The sequence below is a fragment of the Solanum verrucosum genome, unplaced genomic scaffold (genome assembly GCF_900185275.1).
Source record: "Solanum verrucosum unplaced genomic scaffold, falcon-dt-bn FXZP01000205.1, whole genome shotgun sequence".
NCBI classification, from domain to species: domain Eukaryota; kingdom Viridiplantae; phylum Streptophyta; class Magnoliopsida; order Solanales; family Solanaceae; genus Solanum; species Solanum verrucosum.
The window spans coordinates 3,247,954-3,265,500 of record NW_026019950.1 but is presented as its reverse complement, the minus strand read 5'-3'; the positions used below and the strand labels follow the sequence as shown (position 1 = coordinate 3,265,500).

The 17,547-nt window shown below is 31.4% G+C and overlaps 1 protein-coding gene and 1 pseudogene across 1 annotated transcript; one reads left to right on the top strand and one right to left on the bottom strand.

The window, feature by feature from the left end:
* Window positions 1–734: 734 nt before the first annotated feature.
* LOC125813811 (uncharacterized) lies at window positions 735–1,343 on the top strand. Its single transcript, XM_049493274.1, has one exon. It carries the CDS (start codon window positions 819–821, stop codon window positions 1,170–1,172), a length of 354 nt encoding a protein of 117 aa, XP_049349231.1. The 5' UTR covers window positions 735–818; the 3' UTR covers window positions 1,173–1,343.
* A 528-nt stretch (window positions 1,344–1,871) lies between these two features.
* Window positions 1,872–8,338, bottom strand: LOC125814039 (putative receptor-like protein kinase At3g47110; annotated as a pseudogene).
* Between the last annotated feature and the right edge of the window lie 9,209 nt (window positions 8,339–17,547).

Below are 17,547 nucleotides of genomic sequence, written 5' to 3'. Positions count from 1 at the left end.
GTAAGCAGAAAATTTAGTTGTACTATTTAATTAACACAAAAAGTGATCAACAATGTTTAAGTGTGCTTATGTACAGTACTTGGATAACATTGGTAGCCTTTGTAAACATGACAAATCATCCCAGGTAAAAGTCACCTATTACTTTACTATTAAAAAACATCTCCATATGATCATAATATATAAGTTTTAACTTTTTAGAAAATATATAATTTGAAAGTTTAAAAAAAATAAAAATTACTGGTATATTTTGTCTAAATTCATGTAAATGTATATGGAGTACGAAGATTATATTTGAGACTTTATTGTTATAGCAAATAAAATTAGTAGATAAAATCCAATGACTTAAATTGTTATAGCATATAAAATTTAGTTACTTTAATGTGAAAAAAATAGTTTGAGTAAAAACAGGTTCAAAACATTGCAGCAATTATGAATATTTTTAATTTGACATTTTTAGAATTATATTATCTTTTTCGTGTTTCAATTTATATAACTCTATTCAAGTATAAAGATCAAATTAAGTGTGAATTCAAAAAAAATAAAAATTGAAAACAAATTCACAAAACTTCATAAAAATATTACAAGTCATAATTATTAAATGTATAATAATTTTTTTCAATTGATATCTAAACAAATCAAAATTCTATACAAACTGAGCTAACTTTAGTTATTAAATATATTCCCTTTTTCAAAGTTTGTGTTACAAAACCTTATTACTTGTGAAGTTAGGAAAATCAGCAGGAATTAACCCTTTAGAGATCCCCTTCAAGCTCGTAGCTGCGATAAAACAGAGAACAAAGCATCGAAGGCAAGGATCCATGTCGGACCCATACGAGAGAGTGACCGGAGGTCGGTTGATGTTCAAAGGAGGCGCAGTAGCCAGCCGCAGCAAAGCAATCGATAAGAAGAAGAAGAAAAAGAAGAACAAGTCTGCCGAAGACGTCGTTTCCGATGAGCCTTTAACCGGTGACGCCGCCCTTGCCGCTACTGAGCAACAAGCTGACGCTCCTGAGGATATGTTTACGATTGACGCCGCTAAGCGGAGGAAATACGATGATTTGTTCCCTGTTGAAGCCAAGAAATTCGGGTACGACCCGAATGCTAAAGCCAAGTCCGTAGAAGATGCCCTTGATGACCGGGTCAAGAAGAAAGCAGACCGTTACTGTAAATGAATTCCTATGCTTTTTAGGTACTGTGTGTTAATCCTTGTAATTTCAATATGATTCTCAGTTTTCTGTGATCTAGGGCTTACTTATAACTTGACATTAGTGTTTTTAGCCCCAGTTTTTATTGCCTGTATCAATAGAATCGTATTTCGGAGAGTAGTTAATATTTGATTACAATCACTTTGAGTATTGTTGCGTTCGATAATTCAAACCTCAAAGGATGTCTGCCTAATTCTCCCCTCTCAATAAGTAAAATTTTCTTTGACACAGCATTAGTCAATTTGCTTATCTTCAGTCTCTTGTTAATGAGGGAATTGTTAACTAAACAGAGATTTGATTTTTTCAATGTTTGTAGGAATATCAATAAGCAATACAATGATTGAATCAAGCTTTCTGTAGATGCTGAGTTCTGGCTCAGTTACCTAATTTTATCAACTTCGGCTGTATCTACCTTTCCGTGGTTTATTAGATGCATCTAATGTAGAAGTTAAGAACTAACATCTGATGTTCCTAAACTAAACCCATTAAGTAAGAAGAAATTTGATACTACCGTAGTTCTTCTGCATGCTGAAAATACTACAGCGACTTCAAAGTTTTAGAAAGACTACAATGTTTTCTTACCAAATAGACAGAATGTAAGACTAGTAAAACATCTTAGATCAGATCCAATGCTTTCACTTGTAGCCCGTGGCCTCAATCTCCTCTTCATACATCTTCTGCTCCTAGAAATTTTTCTCTTATTAGTGTCAACTTACTGTAAACTTGTCTCATGGTCAATCTGTCTCTTGGGGATTCAGCTGAACATGCAACACCAATCTCAAGTATGCCAACCAAGCATTCCATCTGTTCTTTCTTGATGTTCCCCCAGTATTCTTCTCCATTGGTTGATATACTTGTCATCTCACCATGAAAAGCTTTTTTTTCTAGAATCTCCATAACTTTCTCAGGCAATGCTGTTTCCACAAAGTGGTGGCGACTAGAGCTTGCTTGAAACAAAGTGTCTGTGGGTCTTCTTCCAGTGAATATCTCCAATATGAGAATCCCAAAACTGTACACATCTCCTAAAATGGAAACCTTACTACCCATGCCGTATTCTGCAACAAGCAAATTCAGCTTATAAATAAACCACTATTGTTAGAAGAAATCATATGGTGTACTCACAGTTTCTGTTCACCTAGAAACTTTACCTGGAGCTGCATAGCCAATGGTTCCCATAACTCCAAGTGAGCTAAACTGATGTAGTTCCGATCCATTACTGAATCCAGGAACGAGTCTCACCAAACCATAATCGCCCAGATGAGCTGTTAGATCTTCATCAAGAAGAATGTTCTGTGGTTTGATATCACAGTGAATCATGGGTGTTTGGCACTGATGGTGAAGATAATGAAGTGCAGAGGCCACATCAATTATGATATTCATTCTCTGAAGTATGGTCAAACTACTCTTCTGTATCTCCCTTTCCGGATGGAGCCATTCATCCAAGTTCCCTTTTGGCATGAACCGAAAGACTAAAGCTTTAAACTCATTTCCCTTGAAATCAGAACTTGAGCATGCGCTGATGACCTTGACAAGGTTCCGGTGCCTAATGTTTTTCAATGCTTGGCATTCTGCTATGAAGCTTTTTGAAGCACCTTGATGCAGGAGATTGAGTACCTTGACAGCAACGACCATTCCATTAGAGGCAAAAGTTCCCTTGTAAGCAGTTCCGGAACTGCCAGAGCCAACAAGATTTTCAGAAGAAAATCCAACAGTTGCAATGCGGAGCTCTTCATAAGAAATATTGGGGTAGAAACGTGCAGATTCTGACCTAACTTCTGGTTCTGGTTGATCTTTCAAATTTCTTCTCCAACAAAGGAAAACTATTAACAATGCCAGGATTGAAAATGAAGCAGCAAAAACAATTGTCAAAATTAACTTGAGGGAAAGTACATCCTTCTTCTGTGTCTTCTGAGTTTCTTGATAAACACAGGGTCGTAAATGTAGCTCTTGAATCCCACCACAAAGCTTGGAATTACCCGACAAATCCATCTGTACTCAAATTTGAAAATATTCCGGTGATAGGAACCTCACCCTCTAGATTGTTAAAAGATAAGTTTAAGTAGAGTAAGGAAGTAAGATTTGCAATGAAGTGAGGGATTGGCCCTGATAGGTTATTGAGGGAAAGATCCAAGGACTGGAGATCCTGCAAATCTTCTAAATCGGGAATGGTCCCTAGGAGGGAGTTCCCCTTCATATGGATCTCCCCCAGGGACAAGCATTTTCCCAGAGATCGTGGAATCATACCCGAAAAATTGTTGAAAGAAAAATCTAGATAAGTAAGATGACTCCAGTTCCCAATATGCACTGGTAACGTGCCAGTCAAAGAGTTATAATATGCATAAACTTTTGTGAGGGATGAGAGAGCAATAAGTTGTTGTGGTATAGATCCAGTCAGGTTGTTTTCAGAAATGTCCAATCTTAGAAGTTGGTTACAATTTCCCAAGGTTAAAGCCTTAAAGGTATGTTACCCTCTAACCTGTTAAATCCTAAATAAAGATAGACGAGTTCAGTGAGGTTGCCTATTGAAGAAGGGATTACCCCTGTCAAGAGGTTGTTACGCAAGTCAAGAATTCCCAAGTTTGCAAGTCTTCCAATAGAATCTGGAATGCTACCTGTAAGATTATTGTTGCTCATGTCGAGTAGATTCAAATTCACCAGGTTTGAGATCTCTCTGGGTATGCTTCCACCAATTCTGTTCCCGAAGAAGAGTAGGCGTTGTAACTGACTAGAAAGGTTGACTGTTGAATGAGGTAATGTACCTACAAACTGGTTGTCTCCAAAATGGAGCATTTGTAGACTGCTGCAGTTGGTAAGAGAATTTACAAAGTCAAGGTCGTCATTCTTACCGTATCCAAGATGGTTACTCCCAACATTGAACCACAACAAATTCCGCAAGTTATCAAAACCCTTTGGTATATTTCCAGTGAATTTGTTTACAGGGAAATCAAGCTGTAGCAATTTTGAAGCATTGGCCAAAGAGGATGGTATGGAACCATGGAATTGACAGTTCCCCAAGTAAAGTCTTTGGAGATTAGGGAAGTAGTGGCCTAAATCGGATCTGAGATTACCAGAAAAGTGGTTGAAGGAAAGTGCTATTAATTCCAGGGATGACAAATTGTACAACGAAGGAGGGAACTCCCTGGAGAAGCTATTTACTGACAATCCAAGCAGTCTCAACTTGGTCAATCGAGCTAAAGAAGCTGAGACTTCTCCCTCTAGACTGTTGTACGATAAATACAACTCTTCTAAAGATGTAAGATTTCCAATAGATAGTGGAAAGATTCCTGTCAGGTTGTTATTTCTGAGATACAATCTCACTAACTTTGTTAAAGATCCAACTTGGTAAGGAATCTGTCCCACAAGAGTGTTGTGGTCCAGCACAAGGCTCTTGAGGTTAACACAATGTGATAGATTAACTGGAATTTCCCCTGTTAGATAGTTAAAACTCAAATTCAGGTTTTGATGCCTTGACAGCCTGCTGAGTTGTTGAGGAATTTCGTCATGGAATGAATTTTCTGCCAGGTCAAGAGAATTGAGCAAAGAAAGATTTCTGAGATTGTACCTGCCAGACTCAGCCCTTTTAGATTCAAACTGATGACCCTTTCCTGTGTCAGGCCACATTTTACTCCAGTCCACTGACATAAATGAACAGATTGGTTCCAAGAGGCGAAAACTCTTGATGGATCCTCAGTTATTTGGGACTTGAATCCAAGTAAGGCTAGTTCGTCAGTTTCGTTTCCAAGTATATAGTAGCTGCTGCAGCATATTTGAGAGTAGATGAGAATAGAAACACAGCATGGGTTGCCAGTAAGGTGTGGGAATTAAAACTCAATTGAGAAAATTTCCATTCTGGAAAATGTCAAGGAGCAAGAGATGACGCCTCTCACAAATGTTGTTTTTGGTATTGGTATAAGACACACGATTATAAAATAAGCTGCCAATGATATATCAACAATAAAATATTTTGTTAGCACATTGATTCTGAGTTTGGTGCTCTATCCACCTAAGCTTTTCTTTAAAATATGCATTAAAAAATTATCCAGTTCTTGAAATTGAATTTCAAAAGTCACGACTCTCTGGTGCATGCAAGGTAAGTGTTGACTAACTATTTTAAACTCAACTGCTTTTTAGGAGGAAATGCAGCTGCAATATAGCGCCTTTATACTCACTCGGTCAAAACAACACAAATGAAATACTCCCTCCGTTTCAAAAAGATTGGTCTGGTTTGACTTGGCACGAAGTTTAAAAAATTAAAGAAGACTTTTGAATCTTGTGGTCCTAAATTAAAGTTATGTTAAATGTACAAAATTGTCCTTAATCTTGTGGTCTTAAACATACCACGTGGAAAGCAAAAAGTAAAATGTTACCAAAAAAGGAAAGAGGTCATTTTTTTGAAACTGACTAAAAAGGAAAGGAGGTCATTCTTTGTGAAACGGAGGGAGTACAAGATGGTCATTGACAATGACATTGTTGATGACTTTCTGATGGTCACTCCGTGGAAAAACACACGAGTTTAATTGGTCAACTTATTAGTGATAAAGCAGGATATATGATGGAAAATCAGAACCCCTGTTATGTATTTAATATTAGCGAACAGCCAGAATATTTGATGGAATGATTCTCCTGTTATATATACTAGTATTCGTTCCACTTTTAAATATCATAATTTTAAAATTAAAATAATTTTATATTTTATAATCACATGTTTCGATATAGTGGGTGTAGTGTTCAACCTCCTCATATATATCCGCGTGATACATAGTTAGTATCAAAGAATATGAAAAATTTAGGAACTACAAAAAATAAAAATAACGCATATTTTATAAATCAAAAAAATTTATATAAAAGATCATATTGAGTAAAAATTTAATTATCCGCGAAGAGAGTAAATGGAAAAAGTGAGAATAATAGTAATTTTTAAGTCTTCTTTTATGATTTAAATACCGTAAATCAAACTTAAAAGTGCTCCACATTTTAGTAATGTTCTATTTTTTTTATTAAAGAAGTAGAACAAAATTTGAAATATATTTTTGAGTTTCTGGCATTTTGATTAAATCAATAGTGTTCTAAATTATTCAAATTTTGTTCAAAACGATATTTTTTGTTAAATGTATTCTAATTTTAAATTTATTTATCGATACAGATTTTCAAAAAATCATTTGATGTGATTTGTTAGTTTTTTTAATTAGTAAATTTATTTTTTGAGAAAATCCAAATTATTATCAATATATAACTATCATTTTTTGACAGTTTTATTTGATAAATTTTGAATTAAATTTGTGAACATTATTGCAAAAGAATTAACACGCTTCTCATAAGCCAAAATAAGTTAAAATTGTTTAATAATTATCATCACTATAACATGTGATGAAAATTAAGAATGTATTGATTAAATTTTTATTGTATATATGAAAAAAAATCTATACATATGTAATTTTGGGGGTTATTTAGTCTTCACCTTTGCTACAAACCATTTCTTGAAGGATTGACATCTTAAACCTCTTGTCGATATGAGCCTTGAACACACATTTGTAATCAAAATAAAATCAAACATTTCATGATTTCATAATATGCATATAATAATTGTTTCTTATTTTCATAAAAATAGAGTTTACATCTATTCTATCTCTACTTAAAACGCATCACATTAATTATGTTACGTCTCCTAATTTATCTCTTAATCTCTACCAAGATAACATAAAATCTTAGATAACTTTAGACTAATTTTTGATATCCAAATTTAGTATACCTGCATGATTTTGAAGAAAAAAAAGTTAAAGTCATTTAATAAACTTTATGCCAAAACACTTATTGCTCGCAGTGTTACATTAAGTTTTTTTTTAATATATACTATCGTTTTAATTTTGAAAAACAGAGAGAATAAGATTAAACATAAAACATGATTAAGATATTACAAAATCCAAAGAGATATTAAACAATAATACTTACCTTTTTTTCCTCAATAAAAACATGTTACTAAACAAATAATTTTTATTATGCTTCCTCTTAAAGCTGTGAGAAAAATTACAAAAACATAGACATGAAATTAGCATTGATGCAGATAGCAAAAAGTCAGTTTAGAGAGATCAATTCATATTGATGTATATACTTTGTTAGACGATTTTTCTTATGCTTGATCAAATATATCTACTCCTCGATAAGTTGATGTATCATTGATATTATACGTCTATATATGATATAAAGAAAATAATGTACAAAAAAAAAAGAATGAGAAAATTCATCATCTAAAAGTGAAGTGCTCTCTCTATATCTTCTCTGCAAATTTGTGAAGAACATAATAGAACAAAATAATTATTTTTCCCTTTATATCTACTCTCTTCAAGAGGAGGCGGTTTCAAAAATAATAAAGCAAAAAAATAAATAAAAAAAAGCAGTTTTTGGGTAGTTATTTGCAATTCAAAAATTGTGAAAGTTCCCTATTAAAAAGGAGTCCCAATTCAAAAAACGTAAGCAAACAAACAATTTTACAGTTTTAATTAGATAAAAAAAAACTTCAACTTGTCTTTTTAAAACAGTAAATTTTTTTCTTTGATAAAAAAAAAACTGCAGTTTTTAAGATGAAAAGAAGTGGATGAAAATGGGATAATGGGGTTTCATCCGTCCTTTATATATATACTAGAAGCTGAAAACTTTGTTGTATTTCCCATGTGTGAACAATAATCAAAGCAACTTGCAAAAAGAGATTGGAACTTTCATGAGTGGTTACAAACACACACTCACACACACACACACAAGAGACAGAGAGAAAAATAGAAGTGCATGTAACACAACATATTATCAAGAAACTTTGAACAAAAGGGATTAATAAACCTAAAATTTGAAAACCAAAAAAACTGAATATCATCATCAAGACTTGTCATTTACTTCAAAATAAACACCCCATTTACATGAAAACCCCAAAAAGGTACAATCTTTAAACAATACGAGTGACAAAAAGTTAAAGTTAAAATCAAGAAAAGGGTTTAAAAAAAGCCATTGTTCTTTACCAATTCTTTGCCAAGCTCAATAGCAGCATCCTGATAGCTACTCTTCTTGCCTTGACTACTTCCACAAAACACACAAATCCTCTTGAATTTTGAACCCTTTACTACAACACCACTCTCCCTCTCCATTTTTTTTTCCAACTTTTTCTGCAAATTAGATTATAAAATAAGAAACTTGGTATGTTATTATTCTGAAAGAGAGCAATATATATAGGGCCCTATACATATGTAGAGTTATACGTACCATATATAGAAGAAAATTGTGTCTACCTTTTTAGCTTGACCACACCATTGGCCACTCCCAAATGGTTCTATGTACGAGCCACACTCCACGTCACCAAAACATAATTACATTTGTTTTACACTCAACCCTACCACTACTGGACCAATTTACGGTTCTAAACACTTCGATCGACTAATTTATAATACGATATTTAAGACATGCATAAATGGTGTATTGAACGGTTGATAAATTAGTTGATAATACAATATATATATATATAACTTTTCCTTTATTATTATACTAGGTAATGTTGCCTGTGCTATGCACGGGCACGGGCCCAATAATATAAATTGTATGTTTTGGGGCTAATAACGGAGATTTTGAAGCGATTGTTTGCGTGGATAAAGGAATAAGTTTTTTTATCACAAACTTGTACTTTATTTGACGCTATTCAAGGCACAATAAGACTATCCACATACAACATTTTTGAAATATTTTATGTTGTCAATTATCATGATTTATAGTATTTTTATGATAGATTCACTTAAAGAATGAGTGGAAATTTTTGTATTTTTTTTCAAAACATATTTTATGTTGTCAATTATCATGATTTATAATATTTTTACGCATTTTTTAAATATAAAAAACCCAAAAAAAAAAGACAAATAAATTAAAATGGACCCAATATATGTTATTTTTGTTGTCTCAATTTATGTCACACAAATAAAATTTGGAAAGTCATCCAAATTTAAATTTTTTTAAAAAAAATGTTTTAAGTTATTAATTATTGTGATTTATAATATTTTGATATAACTTTGAAATAAGCAACATTACTGGTCACTTTGTCCTAATTTATGTGATATGGATAAAATTACAAAATTAACCCTTTTAAAATGTCTTTCAGATATTTTAAGTTGTTAATTATTATTATTTATAATACTTTTTTGGTAATTTTAAAATGAGATGTGTTATTTTTTCTGTCCTAATATATGTGAGCCTGAAAGAATTCTGAGAGTGAACCTATTTTATTATATAACTTTTAAATATTTTAAATTGGTAATTATTGTAATTTTTAATGCTTTTTAAGTCATTTGTAAATGATATATGTTGCTTCCTTTGTCCCATTTTATATAGTATAAACCGAAACCAACTAAATTTTTAATATTTTTTTAAAAATATTTTACATTATTAATTATTGCGATTTATAATATTAAAAAAAAAGTACAAAACTTGTATCAGCTAAAAAATGACCACGATAATTCGAAACCTACAGAAAGCAATATGGTTGTACGTAATTTTTAAATACTTAATATATATTACTCCACTTGTCTGAATGTATGTAGCATTGATAAAATTTCAAGATTCAATCAAATGTTGTTAATTGTTAACATTTATAATACATTTTACATAGTTTTCAATAATTTCACATTAAACAATACATATTACTACTTTTGTCTCATTTTATGTGACATTGATAGATTAATTTTAAGAATCAGTCAATTTATTTTTTCTGTTTTTTTAATAAATATTTTAAGTGGTCAAAATCACGATTTATTGTATTTTATACATAATTTTTAACGATAGATTAATTTCAAGAATTAATCGAATTTTTTTATATGTATTTATTTTTGAAATATTTTATGTTGTCAATTATCATGATTTATAGTATTTTTACGCAATTTTTAAATATAAAAAAAAATTAAGACAAATAAATTAAAATGGACGCAATATATGTTATTTTTGTTGTCTCAATTTATGTGACACAAATGAAATTTGAAGAGTCATCCAAATTTGCATTTAAAAAAAAATGTTCTAAGTTATTAATTATTGTGATTTATAATATTTTTATGTTACTTTCAAATAACTTACATTGCTGGTCACTTTGTCCTAATTTATGTGATATGGATAAACTTACAAAATTAACCCTTTTAAAATGTCTTTCAGATATTTTAAGTTGTTAATTATTATTATTTATAATACTTTTTTGGTAATTTTGAAATGATATATGTTATTTTTTCTGTCCCAATATATGTGACCTGGATAGAATTTTGAGAGTCAACCTATTTTATTATATATCTTTTAAATATTAAATATTTTAAGTCATTTGTAAATGATTTATTATATTATATTATATATATATATATATATATATATATATATATTATATTTATTTCTACTATATAATAAAAGGGGTTTTATTATGATATTATATATTATATAAACTCCCTTTTATTATATAGTAGAAAAATAAATATATATTATATATATTATATAGTAGAAAAAATGATTTATTATATTATATATTATATAGGGAGTTTATGATGGGACACATAGAATGTCCCATCATAAACTCCCTCTTATATAATAGTAGAATTACAATTACAAAATTAACCCTTTTAAAATGTCTTTAAGATATTTTAAGTTGTTAATTATTATTATTTATAATACTTTTTTGGTAATTTTAAAATGATATATGTTATTTTTTCTGTCTCAATATATGTGACCCGAATAGAATTTTGAGAGTGAACCTATTTTATTATATATCCTTTAAATATGAAATATTTTAAGTCATTTGTAAATGATTTATTATATTATATTATTATATATTATATAAACTCCCTTATAGTAGAAAAATAAATATATATTATATAGTAGAAAAAATGATTTATTATATTATATATTATATATTATATAGGGAGTTTATGATTGGACATCACAATGTCCCATCATAAACTCTCTCTTATTTAATAAGAGAATATATATATATATATATATTTTATTTTTTTTATCTTTGACTTTTTTAAATGTAAAAACTATGGTAACTATTTTGAAAAAGAAATCGTAGTAGTAGTTTTTCAAAAAAAACATTTTTAAATTTTATTTTTCAAAACTAAATAAATGAGAAATTTTGTGGTACTGACACTTGTCATTTTTTCTTCTCCTATTATATATAGATAGATTTATTAATAATTCCTCCTTTGTTGGAACAAATGTAATCGTAGTTATATTTTAGTACTTCTTTTTGCAGATTAGGCACTTGTCATTCCTCAATTTAAGCCGCAAATAGCGACATTCACTAATCTCGACTATATGTCTTAGGAGTTAGGAAAGATGTAATAGAACGAGATAACACATTTTCCATTACATTAAAATAAAATACTTATATCATCAAACAAAAGGTTCTCTCAACTTATAACTTATAAGCTATTTTTAAAGAGGTAATCCACACATGCTAGCCTCGTATTTCTATTTGTATTTCCCAATCCTAGGATTTAGGTGATCGAGGACGAATTGGACTGATGCCTCTGCTCTCTTTATTTTTAAAGAGGTAATCCAATTTTTTTTTAACAGGACTGGATTTATGTTAGTCTGTGATCAAAATACTCTGGACGGTCAATGAGTATAGCCTCTTCTCTCTTTGTATCGCTTCTCAGCCAATAAAGAGAATCACAACAATAAGCAGGTGGACTACCAAAAGATAAAAAACTGAAATTGGTTCTCAGTTGGATTTCATCGCTCCAATGACAGTTTATAAAGCTAAGTATGCCTGAAGGTATATTGAGTAACTGTAATTTTGTGGGTTTTGACCATAGATCTAGCAGTGAAGTAAGAATGCAACTAACATAAATCCAGTCCTGTTCAAAAAAAATTGGAACAAAATAAAAACAACACACATGACGATGCTTGATTGACAAAGCAAATTTTGAATGGAAGATTCGCCAAACAACTTCCCCGGATGATGCTAAAATATTTCATTTATATGAATTCGTCACTTGAAATGTGCAGCAGTTGGAAAAAAGCAAAAGAAGTTTTTATTCAAAATGCATATAGGAATGGGGCTCCTCATTCGGGCTCCTGTTCCACGCTCCAGTTGGATTGAGCGTGAAACTGGGCGTCAGAGTCCCATATTGAATGGGGAACGAAATGGTTTGCTATATAGATTTGAGCAATCTTCCTCTCATGATATAGATTTTGAGGTTAAGTTAGACCCAAGTACCATATCTTTACATGGTATTAGAGCCAAGATCATCCCTATTTGGACTCCCCTTTGAGTGTAAATGGTGTGTTAGAGTGAGTAAGAACCTCACATTTGTTAAGGATTGGACGGGTGGTTAGCTTATATGATTTTGACAATCCTCCATTCATGAGCTAGATTTTGGGTTGAGTTAGGTCAATGTGCTATATCTTTACATTTTATGTACTCTGTGTAAAACCCCTTATTTCTATTTGGTCCTATTTGATACATTTATAATGTACCATACATATATTTCATCAGCTCACTAGAACAAATAAAGGATTTAGCTGCAATAGTACAATTGTTGCTATATTATATTTAGCAACAATAATAAATATTACTAGTATTTACAATCAACATCTTATATAAATGTCGCTAAAGACTTTAACAACTCTTGATGCAATAACATTAACCTAATTGCCGTTAAATGTTCAGTGGGAGCTTGAAGCGAGCGATCTGGGAAAGGAGACCACATTGAAGAAAGGCCTAACTTGAAACTACGTACCGTATCACTATTGCCGGTCACTAAATGTATCTTTTGTTGTAGTAACTTGAACTACTGCAAACTAGCTCCTCCGCGAGAGCTGTTAAGGACCTGGTCTTCTTTTATATTTTGTCAATCATCAAAACATAATTTTAGCTCAGTTCAACACAAGTACTTTTGGTTCTATATGGGGAAAAAAATGTCATAGATTAATCATCACTTGAAATGTGCAGAAACGGAAAGGAGTTTTTATTCAAAATGTAGAAACCATGTCTATTACAATGCTTAACTATGTCCTCAATCTCCTGGAAATACCAAATTAAAGTCATATTTAAGGGCAAAAAGTCACACCTCTATTACAACATTTCTTCTTGTTCTCCTCCTCCTCGTCCTCCTGCTTCTTCTTCTTTTTCTCCGACTGCCTACTCTTCTTCTTGTGATGATTCTCCTTATGAAATTTCTTCTTGGATGGAAATACCGTTGACAAAGTTGCATACCAAACTAACTCCAGCAACGGACAGAGATCACCAGTGTGCAATATTCATATTTTCCTACTAGAAAAAAATCAAACGCTCTCCTCTCTTTCTCTCCCTCAACCACATCTCTCTTCTTTAATTTGTTGACTTTAAGTCTCATTTAGGACACCAAAAGAACTAAAATGCTGAAACTAATTGGTACCTTTGATGATGTCATCTAAGTTTTTGCAGCAATATTATACGCCTGATCAGCAGTCGTTACATTATAGGAGGGCGTCTTATGGACACAAGCTAACGTTGGATGGAAGCAATAATAATGCCTCCAGGACTAAAATGAAGTTATCCAAAGTATGGGAAACCCTCCAACGTTGCATTTTTAAAAGCAGCAAGGACTATGTAATTTCTGAAAATGTATACAACGTAAGTAAACACAGTAATGAATTGGTGCTCTCCAGTTACGGGATTGAAAAAACAGCAACGCATAACTCATTCAAAGTCAAAGAGAATCAGACCATTACATGAGGCTAAAATCTCAATTTCACAGATTGAGTGATTGGGTTTAAAGAGATTTTGTGGAATTTTCTTAATGCTGACCCATCATTTCTTGTATAGATGAGTTGTGTAGAAGTGTTTTTATGACGTTTAAGATTCTTTGATAGTAGTTTACATTGAACAACAAACTTCAAGGGCAAGCGGGAGATGATCTCCCCAAGGAATACATCTTCCTGCAATTCCATAACATATATTTCTTCTGATCTCTTGTCGCTTGTTATGTTGAAATTTGGTTTCAATAAGCACACCTATTTCGATACAACTTTTACCCAGGTGTGTTTTTTTATTTCATTCTTTGTCTATAGCAGTTCTATTGGAATCCAACTTTTACAGAGAATATTTCTTTTGTATAAATAATAAATATTTTATATGGAAGTTCTATACTTTTATACTCCTCCGTTATTAAGTTAGAAGCCCAAAATAATTTTTTTTTTAAAAAAAAATCAAAGAAATTGTGCCATCAAACTTTCAGCCCATATTTTATATCAAAATATGTTAAAAAATAACCCAAATAAACCCTAATCTATTTTCTGAAACAGCAAATAACTCGTCCGTTCCTCTATCGCTTACTAACTCCAGCAATTTCAAGGAATGGCAGAGATCGCCAGTTCTGTTTTGGTCCTACTGAAAGAAATAAGACGCTCTCCTCTCTCTCTCTCTCTCTCGTTCATCCACATCTCTCTTCTTTAATTCGATCAACAAGAAGCAAAAATACTTTTGAAATCTCTTATGAATTCTGCCCAAAGTTGCAATTAGAAGAACCTTAGGTCGTCACTATAAATAGCAGGTCTTGCATTCATTTTTGTGGACGCCTTTTGCCCCGCACCACCACACCTGAAACCACTGTTTTATGCTCGTCTGAAGAAAGTTTTAATTAAGGAGAAGCTTCGTGTAGGCGTCAGACTCGCTCTCGTTCACTGCCCTGCAACAGGTGACATTAAACTGTTATTCTCTATCTTAAGAAAAATCATGACTTGCCATTAATGTTTCTTACTTATCTATAATTATATGTGACTACAAAATATACTCGGTTCTAGTCTTCTTGTTCGAGCTCTGTATAGATCTGAAGCCATATCCCGTCATTTATTTAAGAAATGATTTCGTTTCGTGATCAAATCTTCACTTGAAATCAGTTTGTCGGTCTAAGTTAAATGTTTATTTGATGTCTTTATATGATAAATTTTTTGCAGCCCATGTATTCATAGGTAAAAGTATGTTAAAAAAGAGATGAGTGTTGTTCTTGCTTAGTTCGAAATATTATGCAGGTTACATTTTTAAAAAAAATTAGTGTGAAAAAAACCATGATCCTATCTTAACTCTATGTGCACAAAAAATATAGATTTTAAGCTCTTTCCCGAATCCATTAGATAGTAGAGTTGCATGTATACGCTTCCTTCTAAGTATTTAGTGATGGCGGTGTAAAATGTGGAAGGATCATGGATTGAAAAGTAATGTTTTTTTAGCTTAAACCTGTTGAACTTGAGTATTAATTTTGTGCTCAAAAGACATGAATGGTGGCTTGGCTGTTTTGAGTTAGGTTTAAAGTTACCAATTGCGACATTTGCACATTTTCGTGTTTTGGATAACAAATTCATTTTACGACTTTACTTAGCTCTATATTTGATTTGTTCACTGTTGAATCGTTTTACTAATTTCCTTACTCTCTCCTTATTTACATGAACACTTTCGGAGCTAATTGGAGTCTTCATAAAAGAATTTCACCGTGCAAGAAGTCTCATTTCGGGACTCATCACCACCACTAGATTTGAAAGTGTGCATCCACTCTACCACTTTGTGTCTTCCGCTTCTCAAAAGCTCATGCAAATAGACATGGCAAAGTAGCAAAGAAATCTCGAAAATTGCTCTTTTCTTTTGTCTTTTAGTCATTACTTTATCATGTTCGTGTTCTTGCTTATATTTTGACTTTGTATTATATGACACTTATTTTTTTTTAAAAATATGACACTTATTTGCTCTTTGCCCTTTCTGCTTTTTTAAGAATAGCTACTTTAGTCTTTAACAAATAAGTCATGTTGGGTCTCGCGGAATTTTCATTTTTTTTTGCAAACTGTTTTAAAAAATAGATTAATTACCTCTTGATTCTATCCATTAAGTTTTTTTAAATTTTTTTTTGACTAAATCACTTCACTGAAAAGCTTTTGGTTATGAAATGTCTAATGAGCAAGTTTTGTTGAAAGTTTTAAACCATTCCAAAAAAGGGGGACATGAACTTTTACTAAAGATGGATAAGTTTTCAAACGCTTGGATGAAGGTTTCTTTGATCTACTTTGGTTTTATTACTTTCCTGATTTGTTGCAAAATATGAGGGATTTTATTTTCAAGATACATATCACAAGTATTTTATCAAGTATTTATAACATATTCCTTTTAAATTTGCTCCTTTAATTTTTAACTAATTAACCTAAGTTTTGGCCAGTTAATCATTTTTAACGGATTTTAAAGTATGTGCGTCTTTCCTTTAGGATAATTAGAACTTTTACCTAGAATTCCATAAGGTTAAACAATAATTCATAGTTAACTTAGCATCACTTTAACAAAATAGGTGTCCTAATTCACTAATATATTTTACGCCGTTTTTCCTCGAGTTAAAATGGAGTGTAACATTAAACATTTTATAAATAATGTAAAGTATATGAAGAGATTGACAATGGATGAATTCAATAGTGTTGGAAGCTCAAAGGAGCTGACAATAATTGTAGCATGAATGCAATTACAGAAAGTGATTATCATCAAAAGTCCTAAATTCATAAGTATAATTTATTATTTAATAAGAGGTCTAGGTAATAACTTTTTAATAATAAAGAGTAAAACTGTCAGTTAATTTTTTATGGGCATTTTTGTAAGATGATGATGATAAAGATTTAGTTTCCCTGTTTTAGCTTATTCATAACTGTAAAGATTGTAATTTGTTTTGATTGATTGTATTGATTTATTTCTTGTTCCTTATTCATAACCGTAAAGATTGCCATTTGTTTGATTGATTGTATTGATTTTCTTTCTTGATCCTTATTCATAACAGTAAAGGTGGTCATTTAGTTTAATTAATAATTGTATCGATTTCTTTCCTAATCCTTATGTTCCAATGTCTTGTATAAATACCCTATTCATTATTTTAATAAAATCATCTCTTTTCCCAAATTTAAATCAATACAAATTGGTAACCATCAATATGTTGTCTGAATATTGAATCTTGTTATATAAATTTCACGTACTTTCATCAGAGCGATCTGAATTATGGCGTGAAATTCAACTGATTGGTCTTTGGTAGTCCACTTGGTGCAATTTTCCATATTGTCTCATAAGCGGCAGTAGTATTCTACCTTTGATACAAAGAGAGTAGATGATATACTGATTGATTGTTTTGAGTTTATCGATCATTGTGTTTGCTTCTATGGTAGACCATTGTGTTGGCTTCTATGGATAGTGATGGCACATGAAGATCAATAAATTCAGGATGGTCAATTAGTATAGCCTCTTCTTTCTTTGTATCAAAAGCTAGAATACTACCATCACTTATGAGCCGATGATTGTGTCAATAAACAGGTGGACTATTGAAGGATATAGAGC

What these genes read in the sequence shown, in the direction of transcription:
- LOC125813811 (XM_049493274.1), top strand. Translation starts at nt 819, where the DNA reads ATGTCGGACCCATACGAGAGAGTGACCGGAGGTCGGTTGATGTTCAAA.